The sequence below is a fragment of the Myotis yumanensis genome, unplaced genomic scaffold (assembly GCF_028538775.1).
Source record: "Myotis yumanensis isolate MYYU_CA2020_CCGP unplaced genomic scaffold, mMyoYum1.0.hap1 SCAF_1, whole genome shotgun sequence".
Classification (NCBI taxonomy): Eukaryota; Metazoa; Chordata; class Mammalia; order Chiroptera; family Vespertilionidae; genus Myotis; species Myotis yumanensis.
Window position 1 is genome coordinate 199587603 of NW_027223752.1, and position 16430 is coordinate 199604032.

The 16430-nt window shown below is 36.6% G+C and overlaps 1 protein-coding gene across 8 annotated transcripts in view; it reads left to right on the forward strand.

Annotated features, from left to right (window-relative positions):
* Positions 1-16430, forward strand: part of EPHA5 (EPH receptor A5) — a 327662-nt gene that overhangs the window by 60103 nt on the left and 251129 nt on the right. For all 8 annotated transcript variants that reach the window (XM_070395748.1, XM_070395765.1, XM_070395757.1 and 5 more), the window contains exon 3: positions 10717-11380. In XM_070395748.1, coding sequence (XP_070251849.1) covers positions 10717-11380 — 664 coding nt within the window. The remainder of the gene's footprint in view (positions 1-10716; positions 11381-16430) is intronic.

The window sequence follows — 16430 nt, forward strand, 5'->3', positions numbered from 1 at the left end:
CCGATCAGGAGGTTGGGGAGCTCCCACCTGTCACGCACAGAGCAGGGCCCATCAGGGGGTTGGGCAGCTCCCCCCTGTCACACACAGAGCAGGGCCGATCAGCGGGTTGAGGAGCTCCCCCCGTCACACACAGAGCAGGGCGGATCAGGGGGTTGGGGAGCAGCCACTGTCACACTCAGGGCAGGGCCGATGGGAAGGGGGGGTTGGGGCTCCACACCCTGTCACACACAGAGCAGCAGGGTGATCAGGGTGTTGGGGAGCTCCCCCCGTCACGCACAGAGCAGGGCCAATCAGGGGGTTGAGGAGCTCCCCCCGTCACACACAGAGCAGGGCGGATCAGGGGGTTGGGGAGCAGCCACTGTCACACTCAGGGCAGGGCCGATGGGGTGGGGGGTTGTGGCCCCACCCCCTGTCACACAGAGAGCCACAGGACGATCAGGGGGTTTGGGTGCTGCCCCCGTCACGCTGATCCTGGTGCCGGGAGGCCTCACTGCTCCGCTGATCCCGGTGCCGGGAGGCATATTACCCTTTTACTATATAGGATAGAAGCCTGGTGCATGGGTGGGGGCCGGCTGGTTTTCCCTGAAGGGTGTCCTGGATCAGGGTAGGGGTCCTGCTTGGGTGCCTGGCCAGCCTGGGTGAGGGGATGATGGCTGTTTGCATCTGGTCACACTCCCTTTAGGGTGGGGGTCCCCACTGGGGTGCCTGGCCAGCCTGGGTGAGGGGCTGAGGGCCGTTTTCAGGCTGGTGGGTGACTGAAGCTCCCAACCTGTCCTTTTTTCCTTTTCTAAAAATTATTGGCCAGCTTTAGCTCTGAGGCTCAGCTCCAGCTATGAGACCTCCACTGCTAAAAGCAGGTTTCTGGCCTTTGTTTACCTTCTGTATTTGAAACAATGTTGAGGTCCTGCTGGCTGAAGCCTGGCTGACTGAAAGGAGGTTTCTGGGGTTTTGTTTAGCTTCTATATTTGTTACAATGTTGCTTAGAGTGCAGCTGAGAGTCCGGCAAGGCAGGCGGGGAAGCTTGGCTTCCTCCATCACTGAAGCAAGCAAGCCTCCCTGTTCGCATCAGCTGCCTGGCTGCCGGCCGCCATCTTGGCTGGCAGTTAATTTGCATATCTCACTGATTAGCCAATGGGAAGGGTAGCGGATGTACGGCTAATTACCATGTTTCTCTTTTATTAGATAGGATATTTGAGATTTATATATAAACAAACTGATGTTAACTTTTGTATAGGGATGCAAAATATGAATAAAACAAATTTTATGTATTCCTATTAATGGTGATGTAAGTCTTTAATAATGTTTGGCTACTTTAATGTTGGAGGTGTCATGTTGGAATATGTATCCTTAGTCACATGTGAAAACTCTGGTTTAAAATATTTTTAAAATTTGTCTTGTATTGCTAAATAGATCCCCAAATTTGGCTACTAATATATACTCCCAGCATGGAAAAGACCCTGTTCCCTATTGCCTTTCTAAAACTTTATTCCATATCTGCCTGTGTTTTTTCTAATAAATATACATTTAAGTGTATTGAATTGTTTTATATTCAGTACTAGAGGCCCAGTGCATGAATTCGTGCACAGGTGGGGTCTGGCCGGATCTGCCCGCCCCTGATCAGGGTGGAGGGGCCAATTAGGGATGGGGCCAGCTGGGGTGGGGGGGTCAGGGGAGGGGCTGGCCAGGGGGAGGAGCTGCGGGTCATTGGCCAGCCAGCCCCGCCACCTGGTCAAACTCCTGGTTGAGGAGAAAATTTGCATATTAGCCTTTTATTATATAGGGTTATATAGGATAACAAACCAAAAGTGGAATGGAAAACTTCATAAAAGAGCTTAAGATGTCCAGGAGGCCACTGAACGATATTTCCTAAGGACTGTTATATAACAGAAAAGCTATTAATTGTGTAACAAACAAAACAGTGAATACAAGTCAAGGACAACTACCTTCTATAATTACAAATATATCCTTTATCATACCAAGACTCCTGTTTATTCATCTACAAATAAATATTGAAGTACCAAATAATATTTACAATTCATTAAGCTAAAAAATTCTATGTATTGTGCCATTATTCGACTTATCTGTTTACTGCATTTACTCTATTTATGTTTCCTATTACTATTTAATATTGGTGAAAGAAATTGTGTTCATAAGCTGAGAAAAAGGCAATTCATAACTTGTTTGAATTCTAAGGTTAAAATCACACTGCTAGATTAACTTCACTATTCCCACTTGTGGTTATTAACTAACCTAAGTAAAAGGCCTCAGATCATATAGGACCAATACTAGTATAGGAAAATAAAGAAAAAATATAGGCAAAAGATCAAGTGGGAAGAATAAATGTAAGATTTCCTTACTGCTGCAATTTTATTAATGCTTTCAAGATTTTATATTTGCCTAGAATTCTTAGTATTCCTAGAAAAAACAATTTTCATAGTTATTCTTAAAAACAAATTAACTATTAAAATGTAATAAGATGTAGAGATGTAGATTGACTTGATAAAACATTTTTATAAGTATTAATCAATTACTGTCTACAGATAGCCCTGTTGCTAAGCTGCATTCTAGCTTTGGCCAGTGTTTCTCAGTGGTTAGAGTGTGGGCAGGGTTGCAGGTTTGATTCCCAGTCAAGGGCACGACCTGGGTTGCAGGTTCAATCTGGCCGTGGTTGGTGTACGTGCAGGAGGTAAACATCTCACATTGATGTTTCTCTCTCTCTTTCTCCCTCCCTCCCCCCCTTCCTCATTCTGTCCCTTCCACTCTCTCTAAAAATCAATAAAAAAATATACTCAAGTGAGGATTAACAGAAAAAGGAAAAGGAAAAAAAAAGCTGCATTCTAATATAGGTCAAAATTAAATTTGCATTAAACTAATGATCAAAAACATGTAAAAAGAAACACTGAAATTTAGAATTCTTGATTTAAAATATCACTAATCATTTTAAACCACTACCATTAAGTGTTTGGTAAGAAATGTGTAGTTTTATTCACTGAGCAATTTTTTGTTGAAATTCATTTTTTGAACAAAGCTGAAACAAATGACAGTGGTGCAACTTGCAATGGACCCATGGCTGTTCCTTCTTTTACTTTCAACTCAAATAGGAAAGAACTGGGATTCTGATAAAATAAGGCTCTTCTCTATGGGAGTTGACAACACTAACTGTAGATGGCCTCCGTTTCTACAGAATTTTATTAACACGGCTATAGCAAGTGGATGCAGTGTGCTTTAGTCTATAGTATGGCAATATAATCACTAGATGCGAATGAGGTCACAGCCCTAATGTGGCTGTTTCCCAACAAAATATGAGATGGGCATTCATGTTGAATAGCCACTGATTACAAGAACACAATTAATGAGAGATGTGAATAGAATTGATTTATGGGTGCTATTGTAAAGCCTGTATCAGAAGTTTAATGTTATCTACTGAAAAATGAGGGGAGAATAAAGACCAGAGAGTACAGACGACATTTTATTTTCTGGTACGTATTGAATTGAATTTGATCCCATAAATATTTGTTCTATTCCACAGGCTATAAAGTAATCGACTTTGGCTTTACTTCATACACAGAAAATTAATTGAGTTATTTCTAACAATATTGCTACACCATACTCATGAATTTATAGATGTTTTAAATAACAAGCTTCTATTTGATGCAATATTTATATTGTTGAGGAAATGTAACAAGATTGTTGATTCAAACAATTTTGACATATATTTCACTGAAGAGCCAAAAATAGTAGAGAGATTAAATTTCTAAAATAGGAACTACATACTGTATATTTCATTCTTTTAAAACCATGTTGTCCTTGTGGTTGTGCATACAAACCACGATGTTTCTGTTGCTCAATGGACTATGCATGGTCTTGGTCCAAAATTCAGAAAACTGTTTAAGGACAAGTGGATTCTGTTAATTCTACAACAAAGGCTAACAATTTTATTTTTCAAATAATTTTAATCGATTTTTAGAGAGAGGATGGGAGAGGGAGAGAGAAATAGAAACATTGATGTGAGCATGAAACAGCTCAGCTGCTTCCTGCACGCCCCCTAAGCTCCCGACCCAGGCATGTGCCCTGACCTGGAATCCAACTGGCCCAAACCACTGAACCACACTGGCCAGGAAATGATTTTATTTTTTGAACACATAAATACTTCTTTTATGAGATATTGAAAAATTTTCTCTTTTGTTGGTTAAAATGACTTCATTTGTCACTTTATTATATGCATTATACTATTAACTCCTCAAAGAGGGAAAACATTGTTAATATCAGAGAGTTCTGATCACAGATATTAATCAGGCACTAATTAGTGTGTGAGTAGCTCTGGGCCACAGTTTACTCAGCTGCAAATTTATGTGGTTGTGTTCTGGAAGATTATGTCATGTACAGAGTGGATAATGGAGAAAGCAGTCTTCTCAGATATGGGTTGACTAGCTGTAGCTCTAAACTGTTCCTCCTGTATATATTACCTTTGAGGTTTCACACATTCAGGATTAATTCTGAATTACAATGAAATATCTTTCAAAGCATTATGAACCAATATGTAGTTTGCTCTTCTATTTGAACCTCATTGTTTAAGCAGTTGGGCAGCCACTGGACAAGGAGGTGGACTAGGACCTCATAGTTTGACCCAACATGCACAGGTCTTAATAATACGGTATTTATTCCTAATGAGAAATGGCATCTAGTGAGCAGCAACACGTCAAAGTTAATAATAACAAACAGAAAAAATAAGGTAGTGGCAACAATAATACGATTCCTCATCTTGTCTGCCATTAATCATGTTCCTAAGTCACTTATGCTTTGAGGAATTCCTGGCCGGTTTTTCTCACAGTAAATGTCCTGGATTGAATATATTAGGCAATGGCAGACTTCTGCATGCACACATAGACAAATGAGCTCAATTGTACTTTCAACATGAAGGAAACATAATGATTGTATGTAAGCATAGTAAGTTTTATAAAATGTTATGGGGAAGAATAATACTACTCATATATCATGCACCTGAAGAAAATAAGAAAATAAGTAATTTACTTGGGTTCTTGAGTATATTTCTCCTAGTTTTAATCAGTCATGCAAAATTGAAAAAAATACAGGAAATAATGAAACTATTATTAAAATCTGAAATCAAAATTACTATAATTAATTAGATGCTAATAAGAAGAAAAACAAAAGATCTTTGGTGTGTTTGAAATTTCTGTGTTTTTTTTTTTTTTACATTGTATTTCACTTGATTTTTGCAATAGCAGGAAACTTCCAGAAATTCTAGACTTCAGGTAAACTATTATGTTGTAGCAATTAGAATGTGTTACTCACTGAATGAAATGGGTAAAGTGCCTAACTTTCATATTCAAACTATTTCCCAGGCACTTGCTAAGATCATGAGAGGTACTACTTTTTTAAAACAGCAGTTAATAATTTTAGGTCAGGATATCTTCAGTGAAGTTAGGAAACACACTATACACACACATGCACACAAACAAACACACACAGAGAAAACCATAGAATACTATTACATCTAACAATATTTTCAATAAAATGAAAGCCTAGATTTTACTTCTTTTTGGAACCTTTCAAAGAAATTATACAAAATATTAAGATCTTAGAGTTATGCTTTGGGCATGTCAGAGTGAAGCTGGAGGCAGTTGATACTGAGCCATATTGTAACATTTATCTGCAAGAAAATCACTAAGATAACCCTAATTTTATGTTATTGATATAAGAAATATAGAGCCACTGACTGATATGCTACATCCTAGGCTTTTTATCTATACAGAACAATGAAGAAAGCTAGTGAGTGGAAAAAAAACCCACAATATTTTAAAACGTATGTTCAAAATATTATATTTCTAAACTAAGCTGAAAGTTATCATTGGTAAAATATAATGCTAAGAAAAATAGTTTTACAGGTTAATATACTAAACTAAATATAAAATAATTATACAAATGATTGGAATAAGAAAATGTCTTAAATGCTTAGAGCTTTTACAGAAGACTAATTTTTAAAATTATGAACTCATACTTTTTATTTTAATTTATAAAATTCAGAGATTTTACAAAGAATCAGATTTTTGTTCAATCAAAAGACAAATCATATAATTTATTTATGATGTTTGAATTATTTCAAATTTCAAATTAGTGCATCTCTGGAAAAAGAGGGTTGGGTATATGTTGCTATTTATGTATTCATTACAAAATCTCTACCAAATGCCATACTTTGTTCCCTGTGGTGACAGATTCTGAGATATAGTAGAGAAAAAGAGAAAAATGTCTCTACCCTCATATATGTTTTTCAGAGTATCTATAAAAATAAAAGCGTAATATGCTAATTAGACCGGACAGTCAAATGACCTTCTAGACCAGTGGTTCTCAACCTTCCTCATGCCTCGACCCTTTAATACAGTTCCTCATGTTGTGGTGACCCCCAATTTCATTGTTACAAATTGAACATAATTAAAGCATAGTGATTAATCACAAAAACAATATGTAATTATATATGTGTTTTCTGATGGTCTTAGGTGACCCCTGTGAAAGGGTCATTGGACCCCAAAGGGGTCGCGACCCACAGGTTGAGAATCGCCTAAGACCATCGGAAAACACATATATAATTACATATTGTTTTTGTGATTAATCACTATGCTTTAATTATGTTCAATTTGTAACAATGAGAATACATCCTGCATATCAGATATTTACATGATGATTCATAACAGTAGCAAAATTACAGTTATGAAGTAGCAACGAAAATAATTTTATGGTTGGGGGTCACCACAACATTAAGAACTGTATTAAAGAGTCGCAACATTAGGAAGGTTGAGAACCACTGAATTCTAGATGATAGATGAGCTGGGACTAAAACTGGGGCTTTAGGCTGATTATCTTTCCTCTGTACAAGAGTAATCAAGTGTTTCTGTTCAGGCCTTTACGACAAAGTTTCTTACCTCTGTATTTAACCTTAATATAATAATCTGTGGTTAAAAAAACAAAGTACACAGAAACACAATAATGAAAACAGAACTAGATGCTAGGCACCCCTGATCATTTGAAAGGTCAAAATCAATTCTGCTCATTTGATGGTTCCTTATCTGTATTGGGGGCGGGGGTATAATATAAGGGCTGTTTCTTGAATCTGTGTTTTTAAGCTTTGAAGGCAAAAGGAAGTGATGTATAGGCTAGAGGATTGGAAATGAGGATGATACTAAGAGGCTAAGAGATAATAGGAGCTTGGGGCTGGAAACCTAATAGAGCAATGAGAGGCAGGCAGGGAGAAAATAGTTCTTAATGCCTTAGCAAAAGTTGGTAACTCCATGATGCACATATGGATATAAAAATAAGTCCTTTCTCTCTTCCACTTCTCTGATGAATGAGGCTGACTTGTGATGCCTGGCCAGGCATAGGATTAGAATGCAAATGACTTGGACTCTTCAGTTTCCAGTGGGAAAAGAAGCAAAGCCAGGCATCTGGGAGAGGAATCAAGCCGGCCCAAGCTGTCTGTGTAACTAGAGGAAACAAACACAGAAGCCTGGGCTCAGGGGCTGGGCCTTGAGGAGTAGCTGAATCGGAAGAACAGAGCTGCAGTCTCCATATTGCATTCAGTGACCACACTTTCAAATTGCCCAGGCACCTCATTTGTAGTAATCAAAGGATTAGCAAATACTTTTATTAAACCATGGATTATAAGAAATCCAACACAATTGAGCAGAAAATATTGTGTTTTCTATCAGGGCCCTTCATTATGTTACAGTAATCTCCTTGATATGACATTTGCAAAAGTGTCTAAGAATATACCTGCCAGGTTGTTAAGATCTTAATGACTGTTGCTTTCTCTCCATCCTCTCATTTCATTTTCATAGGTAAGATTTTGCTGATGAGGACAGGAAATCCTCTTTGTATTAAAAGGGGGGGAAATCTTGGGAGAACTCAAAGTTTTATTTCAGCCAGTTTAAAATAAATTAAATATATTTGTCCATTTTTTAGCATATTTATCTAAATAAGAGAAGATATTTACGGGAAATGTGTATATATTACGTGTTTGATTCTTTGAATGGCTTATGGCCATAATTATTTAAATGAAAGTCTTTCTAAACATTCATTAGAAATAGAAAATTTGAGCCTTCATTTATATTTTGGACATTTGAAAAGAAAAATAAATAAAATACCACCATAATAAATTTTAACATCAAAGAATATTGCAGTTTTTCTCTTTTTAATTGAGAATATTCAGAGAAGCAGATACTTATGCACAGACTTTGAAATTATCACCCCAAACAGTAGGTATTAAACTGTCTTGTCAAGTGCTTCTTGGCTTGCCTTTTTAATAATATTTGTGGTACCTTTGACTTTGTACAGGCAAAGACTGTGAAATGCTTGCTTTATAACTTTGGAAGAAGCTGCTATTTCAATTCCTTTTACTTGTCCATTTCCTTTTACTTGCTAGCAGGGTCTTATTGGAATATATGTTGCAGAAATAGGACTTCTATACATGAATTAAAGCCAAGAATTTGAAATATTCTGTGTTTTGTATCAGAAGACTATTATAAATTGAAATATAAAATAAAGATAATGTAGCATTTTGATATTCTTTTTTTCTGAGAACATTTTAGTGCTATTTTCCATTTTACTAATTCAAAGAATATCTTTTAATTAATCTTATTACAGTAAGTTGATTATTTTTATTGTTTTCATTTGGTTAGTTGAGGTGCTCTTTTTCTTAAAGTATTAATCATGACATTCATGATTAATAAGTATAATAAAGAGATTGATCCCTGGATTGCATCAGGAAAAAAAAATGTAAGTAGATTAATGACAGAGTGCTGAAATAGAAGGCTGAGTTAGAAATTCAAACGCTAAGTAGGAGTTTAAATACATTCTGAGAGAGGACAAGTGAGATGAAATGAAAGAACTAAGGCTTCCCATAACACCATAATGTGAAGGCTGTTAGAGATAAAATCTTGATGTCTCTCTCTTGTGAATTTAAGGAGCTAAGAAGTTTTCCTCATTAGCACATTTTACTTTGTCTGTCTAATGGCAGCTAGAATTTTGAGAGGGGCCATCAGAGGTAGATGATTTATGGGCATCCCTGGGATTCCACATTTGTCACATTTTTTCAGTTGAATAGAACCTAGAAATAATGCTTTATTTAATTTTGTGTCTGAAGAAATGAGGTCCTATCAAGTTTTCTCTATTTATATCTGAAATCACATTCTGGATTTATTGAAAGTCATTATGGTTTCACTAGAGGCCTGGTGCACCAATTCATGCACCAGTGGGGTCCCTTGGCCTGGCCTGTGGGATCAGGCAGAAACTGGCTCTCCAACATCCCCTGAGAGGTCCCGGATTGTGAGAGGGTGCAGACCAGGCCGAGGGACCACACCGGTGCATGATCAGGGCTGGGGAGGGACATGGGAGGTTGGCCAGCCGGGGTGGGACCTCAGGAGGGCTCCAGGGTGTGTCCAGCCTATCTTGCTCAGTCCCGATTGACCAGATCCCAGCAGCAAGCTCACCCACTGGTCAGAGCGTCTTCCCCCTAGTGGTCAGTGCACATCATAGCAACTGGTCGACTGGTCGACTGCCTATCATTAGCATATTACACTTTGATTGGTTGAACTGCCGACTGGATGACCAGACACTTAGCATATTAGGCTTTTATTATATAGGATTGCTCTGTGTGTTTCACAGCCAATTTTAAAATAAAAAATTACATATAGTTTTGTCTATACAGATTTTTCACAGGTTTAAGAAATTTCTTAAATTATAGTAACACAATTATGAAGAAAACAAGTGCTTCTATCTTGTTCAGACAGGGTATGATGCATTGAGATTCTCAAAATGGGAGTATTTTACTAGGAAAGAGATTGGCTTAGATCTCTTCTTTGACCAAATAATATTTTTTGAAGCTACATAAATTATACTTAATTTTTCTAAGTTCTGTATATACTTAGAACTCTTAAGGTCATGCATAAAATGATGCATTGGTAAAAAAGAATTAATGCATTCCCAGGACATAAAGGCACATCAGTATTTGAGATGACAACGCTCTGCATATTACTGATCTGTAATTTTTACCTCTATATTACATGTCTCTAGGTTTATATTAGTGGATAAATTTATGAATAAACATTTAGTTATCCAATTTGTAAAAAAGTCCAACACAGATTGGTTCAAAGAAATAAAGATACATTATTAACTGTAAACTAATGACTTTTTTCCAAGTTTTATTACATTCATGTGTTATTTGTCACATGCCAGAATTATGTAAGTGTGATTTTACTTGTCACATTTTCCTGTCTTCTTTTCCTCATTTACTACTATTTTCTCATTAGTGTCTTTCAAATGATATTGTTTCTTTTAACTCTAAGACTTTATGTACCTCTTAGTCTATATATTTTCTTCCAAATATACATCTTTTTCTTTCACTGTTCCTTGTTGTTAACTGCATACACATTCAACTATCTTTTCTTTTTACACTGAAATACATGTTGTTTTGTTTTCTGGGTAATATTATTCATATGTGTTCACCTATGAGTTACACTGGAGATCATAAATAACTATTTTAGTTAATTTTATAAAGGCAACAGTATTCTTTATCCTTGCTCTATAGCTCCTCCTCTCAATACTATACATCAAGTATACAGAAATTTGCACATCTGAATTTTTTTGACTATTTTTTCTGGTTATGGTCTAATTTTTAAACATGTTTTTCTATTTTATATTATACAGTGGGAAGAGATTGGTGAAGTTGATGAAAATTATGCCCCTATCCACACATACCAAGTATGCAAAGTTATGGAACAGAATCAGAATAACTGGCTTCTGACCAGTTGGATCTCTAACGAAGGTGCTTCCAGAATCTTCATAGAACTTAAGTTTACTCTGCGGGACTGCAACAGCCTTCCCGGAGGACTGGGCACCTGTAAGGAAACGTTCAACATGTATTACTTTGAGTCAGACGATGAGAACGGGAGAAATGTCAAGGAAAACCAATACATCAAAATCGACACCATTGCCGCCGATGAAAGCTTCACAGAACTTGATCTCGGGGACCGTGTCATGAAACTGAATACGGAGGTTAGAGATGTCGGACCTCTAAGCAAAACGGGATTTTATCTTGCCTTTCAAGACCTGGGTGCTTGCATCGCTCTGGTTTCTGTGCGCGTGTACTATAAGAAATGTCCTTCGGTGGTACGACACTTGGCTGTCTTCCCTGACACCATCACTGGAGCTGATTCTTCGCAGTTGCTGGAAGTATCGGGCTCTTGTGTCAACCATTCGGTGACAGAGGAACCACCCAAAATGCATTGCAGCGCTGAAGGGGAGTGGCTGGTGCCCATCGGGAAATGCATGTGCAAGGCAGGATATGAAGAGAAAAATGGCACCTGTGAAGGTAAGGTCTTGCCTGTGCATCCGCAGGTGCTGTCTGCTTCAGGTGGATCATGTATATGTATTTCCTCCAATGATTATGAGCAGGTGACCTTTTACTTTGCTAATTTATGGAGATTATTTCTTTTCAGTTTGATATCTCTCTTCTCGGGATTTTAAAATTGCTGGCAACGATGAAAGATTTAATGTTCTATTTTATTGGCTATACATAGTTAATACTCAGAAAGTGTCTTACATGCAGTGTAATATTTCATATTCATTTTGCTTTCAGAAGTTTCAGAAGTTTTATTTCTGAGCAACTCAAATCAAGGAATTATCTCTTTGTATATAACTTTATTTGTCTGATTATTATCTGATACTCTACTGTTATTTTCTCTCCATGAAGAGGAAGTGGTAATTTTACTTGCTTTATAAAATTCAAATGCAAATCTTAGATGAGACTTGTTTGGGCATACTTTTAAAAATTCTTCAGTAATAAGTTCAGCCATATGAACTCCATAGGGAAATCTCTGTAAACGGCAGGGCTTAGTTTACTGTGTTGTTTACACATAATTGCTATTGCATGTTTGTGTTTAAACATTTACAGGTCATTTTTAGATGCATAGGAAGTAGAGCCAAGAAAACAACTGCTTGGAGATAGAGATAATACAAAAAGGTTATTTCAAAGCAATTTGCACTTGGAGATTCTTTTTTTAAATTTTATTTTAAATCAAAACTTGATCATACATTCTTCCCTCTTCATTTTGAAAATACTCTCATTGTGCCCACAATGTAGTGAGTTGCCCTTTGAAATTTGGATTTTTATCAATAGCTTTTTGGAAGAGATTAGTACTTTATGTGAAAGTGAAGAACAGCTTAGAATGAAGATTTTTTTTTCTTAAAAAAATTATTCATCCTTATGAACCTGCACTTGCTTTCATCATGATATGCATGAACTAAGTAGGTAATGAGAGTTAATGTCTATTAAGGAGAAAACCAAATATTGAGAAGTCATCCTAGTTCCACTTGGTAGCTTCAGGTGCATTTTTTTTTTTTTTTTTGCTAAATCCAATTTATAACGTGAATCAGGCTTGTTCACGTTTGTTCAGGCCTGAACGTAGATTGATTATAAATCCAGGGAAACAAAACTAGGGAAGTTACCTATAAATCATAGTGATGCTGCTTAATTATTTCTCTCTAGAAATATATTGAATCATTTTTAAATTTCCTTTTTCAGCATCAGCTCATATGTATTGTGTCTCCTGTATTTAAGTGTGTGGTTGTTGTTTTGTCATGTAGTCTACAATTATAGACACACACACACACATGCATGCACACATATAAACACAAAGTTTTATTAAATCAAAATTACATTTCTGAATGCTTTTAAGATTGTCAGGGAAATGAATTATTTTTTATTCAGGATTGTATTTAAAGGAAAGTTCTAACTAACTTTACCTTAACTTTTAATTCCTTTCTCTAAAATATTTACAATACTTTCTCTAAAATATTTATAATATAATCTTATTTCTAAAAAAAGTGTTTGCTAGTATTATAAAGCAACATGCTCTATTTGATTAGTTGTTTATGTAATTTTGAAGAATATGTGGTCACTTTAGTTCAGAGCACAATGACCTTTATCTTCCTTCCAATTGTATAAAAGACATCTGCATTTTTAGAGGATACATTTTTATTACTGCTGGGATTAAAATAATACCTTTATGATGAAAATATCTTGGGGAAGTAGTGTCCTGATGGCATGTGTCTTAGTGCAGGCATTAGATACATGCTTTTCTCTTCTCATACTCTTCCCTTAATAATTGAAAAGAGACTTAATTGAGATACAATTGGTAAGCAGTAGATTCTATACCTAGAAAAGGTCACTAAACTGGACTCTGTCTCAGTGTGTTTATTACTCCACCCTAGTAGTAGGAACAAAGCTGTAGGATCATGAAGGCTGTTGTATAGAATGTAATGAGTCTATATGAATAGTGCCTCTTGGTGTTTTCCAAAGTACAAATAATATTTGGCCACATTAGGAGGAAGTCAAATGTTTATTCTATAAATAACATCTCACTGAATGAATAAATGTTGAAGGTTTGCTTTAGAGAATTAATGCATCACAGCTATTCTCTATGTCTATACTAGTGGTCCAGTGCATGAAATTCATGCACATTAAAAGGGGATTAATTAGAGGAAATATTTTAATATTGCTATTTTCCCTTTCTCTATAATAGAAGTGTCAGAGATGAAAGAAAATTAGTAAAATGTATATGAAAATCTTCCTCTCGTCAGAGTCTGGGGCGCGTTGTGGGACCCAGAGTCAAGTCCCTGCCCACCTGCGGCACCTCAAAATCGCGTGAGACCCAGACTGAGCCGGCCCCACCCTCACTGGGCTAGATCCAGACTCGGCCGGCCCTACCCTTGTCAAACCCCCTGGGTGGGGTGCACAGCCTCAGGTCCCCTGTCAAGCCCCACCTGGCAGGTGGTGCGGCCTGAGGTCCCCTGTCAAACCCCACTGAGTGGGGAGGCACAGCCTCAGGTCCCTACTGATTGCTTGTTAAGGCTCGTTATGGGAATTCGGCATAGATTTGGGTGCAGCCATCTTGTGTTACGGAAACCCTGCCTCTGCCCTGTGGGCGCAGCCATCTTTGTGACAGTGTGATGGTCAATTTGCATATTCCCTCTTTATTAGATAGGCTACACATGCAAGTAAATGTATGTGCATAGTGTCTTATAAAATTCCACCATAAAGCTAAACCAGAGATTTTCAACCTTTTTCATCTCATGGCATATATAAACTAATTACTAAAGTTCTGCACACGCACACACACACATATATTTGCCAATCTAACAAAAAATGGATATACTTTTGGTTCATTCACATCAGATGGCTATTGTTGTGTTAGCTGTCAGTTTTCATTTGAAAATTTAATGGATAAAAAGCCAGTGCTCCTGACTAAATAGTCAGGTATTGCATGGTTTAAACATTCTTGTGCATTTCGGTTCTCAATCACTGCTCTAACCCATTCTATGATCTTATCCTGCTATCCCCAAACTTTTAAGTGAAGATCTAAGTGTTTTAGAAATATATTTGACAGGCCAGAATTCTAAGAATCATTCTTAACATCACCTTTCTACTCACTACCCAATTCTAATCTATCACAAAATAGTTATAGAAATGGCAACCCGACTTATTTTGTAAAATCATTTATATCTCTCTGTTTTCTTTCCCTCCAATCTATAAACATATCTGGTTAGAACTTTATTATCAAATTTAATGAATGACTTTGTATATGGTTTTGATTTTAGCCATGTGAATGCAAATCTGGTTGTTTCACACACCTGTCCTCAGGCCCCACCTAACCCCAATACCTACACTTGAAATACTTCAGTAGTTTTCTTTAAGACAAAGTTTTTATAGTAGCTTAAAATCCTGCATGGTTTTGACCCTATTATCTCTCTCTCTGGACACATCTTAAACTATGCTTTCTCCCATCCACTATGCACTAGCCACACTGACTTCCTTCCAATTTCTCAAAGGCAATTTGCTCATTTTCACTAATTCTCCTGTGATTTTGTTACCTTCCCTTAAACATTTTTTTTTTTTACCTCCTTAATGCCGGGATAACTCATACTAATCCTTCAATTCTGTGGTCCAACTCCTTTTCCTCAAGAAGGCTGTCTCTGACCCTTTAAGACTAAGTCAGGCCTCTTATTCACTCATATAATTATTCCTTCAGAGAACCTCTTAAAGTTATAATTTTGCACCTATTTGTGAAGTTATTATTTGATTAATGATTTTCCCCACCCCCATCAGACTACATCTTCCTCAATGACAGAGGTGATGTTAATTAAGGAATGAGAAAGAAATCAAAAGGCAAGTGGTAGGGACAACAAATTCAAAGTGAGGAAATAGAATGTGCAAAGCATAAAAGAATACTGTGGTTTAAAAATATTGATTTATTTATCTTTGCATTTATCAGTTGAAAATATCCTTGTTTACAAAAGTGATATGTTTTAAATTCATCCTTTCTTAGTCCTAAGATTCTCAGGCCATATTTTCAAGTTATAGGTATTAAATCATATGTGATTGTCCTGTGATATATTAACTATTATAGAGGCAATCCTAGTGATTTTTGTAGAACTCAAAACATCATATACTGAAATATGTTGATAAGGGTAGCCTTATTATACATTTATATTTAATAACTCAGTTTCTTTTTTATAATGTAAGATTAACATCAAACAGTTATCTGTATGGACTATGAGAATATTCAGGTTAGAATTTAGCTGAGAAATCAACTTGTTGAACTGCAGAATCCCAATTTTTTTGTTGTTTTGTCTTTTTTTTGTTGTCACTAAGTTTTCAAAGTCCTCAATAAGATAAAGGCAATGTGAGTATTAGAGCATAGATTTTGGTTTGCTAGATAAAATTTTGCCCACGGATTACTCAATACCATAGCATAGGTCTTTTTAAAAATTTTCACATGGAATAAGTAATGAAAAACCATTTTTATTTATATAAACCTGAAACTAGATACTCAGATGGGTAAAGGAACATACTTTGGTGTTACAGTTGATATAATACATAGAATTCCCCAAATGTCTTTGAGTTTATTTCTGCATCTTATAGTAATAGGAAGATAAATGCATTTGGAAAATGGTTAATTATTACGTCAAATAGGAAGGTTTTGGGTATATCTCAACAATCATATTTTGCTATAGTTCTGTTTTCTTTTGCCCCTTAGATAAAATGTTCAATATTCTAGAATGGAGATAATGTACCTTGGTCACAGTGAGGGCAGAAAAGTGAGATATCTTCTTAGTTTTACCTCTTTTGGGATTTAATTAAAGATATAATAAGAAGCTGAATAAATCTATTCTAATGATTTTCATGTGCTAATTTTTACCAAGTTTATACTAGGAGGTGATCTGGTAGTTGCTATCAGATCAGGATCATGTGACCTGATATATGTGCAGGGCATGATGGACTTGACCCAAAGGCTTTTAGAGACTAGACTCGAGTGATTCCCAAAGTGGGCGCTACCGCCCCCTGGTAGGCCCTGCAGCGA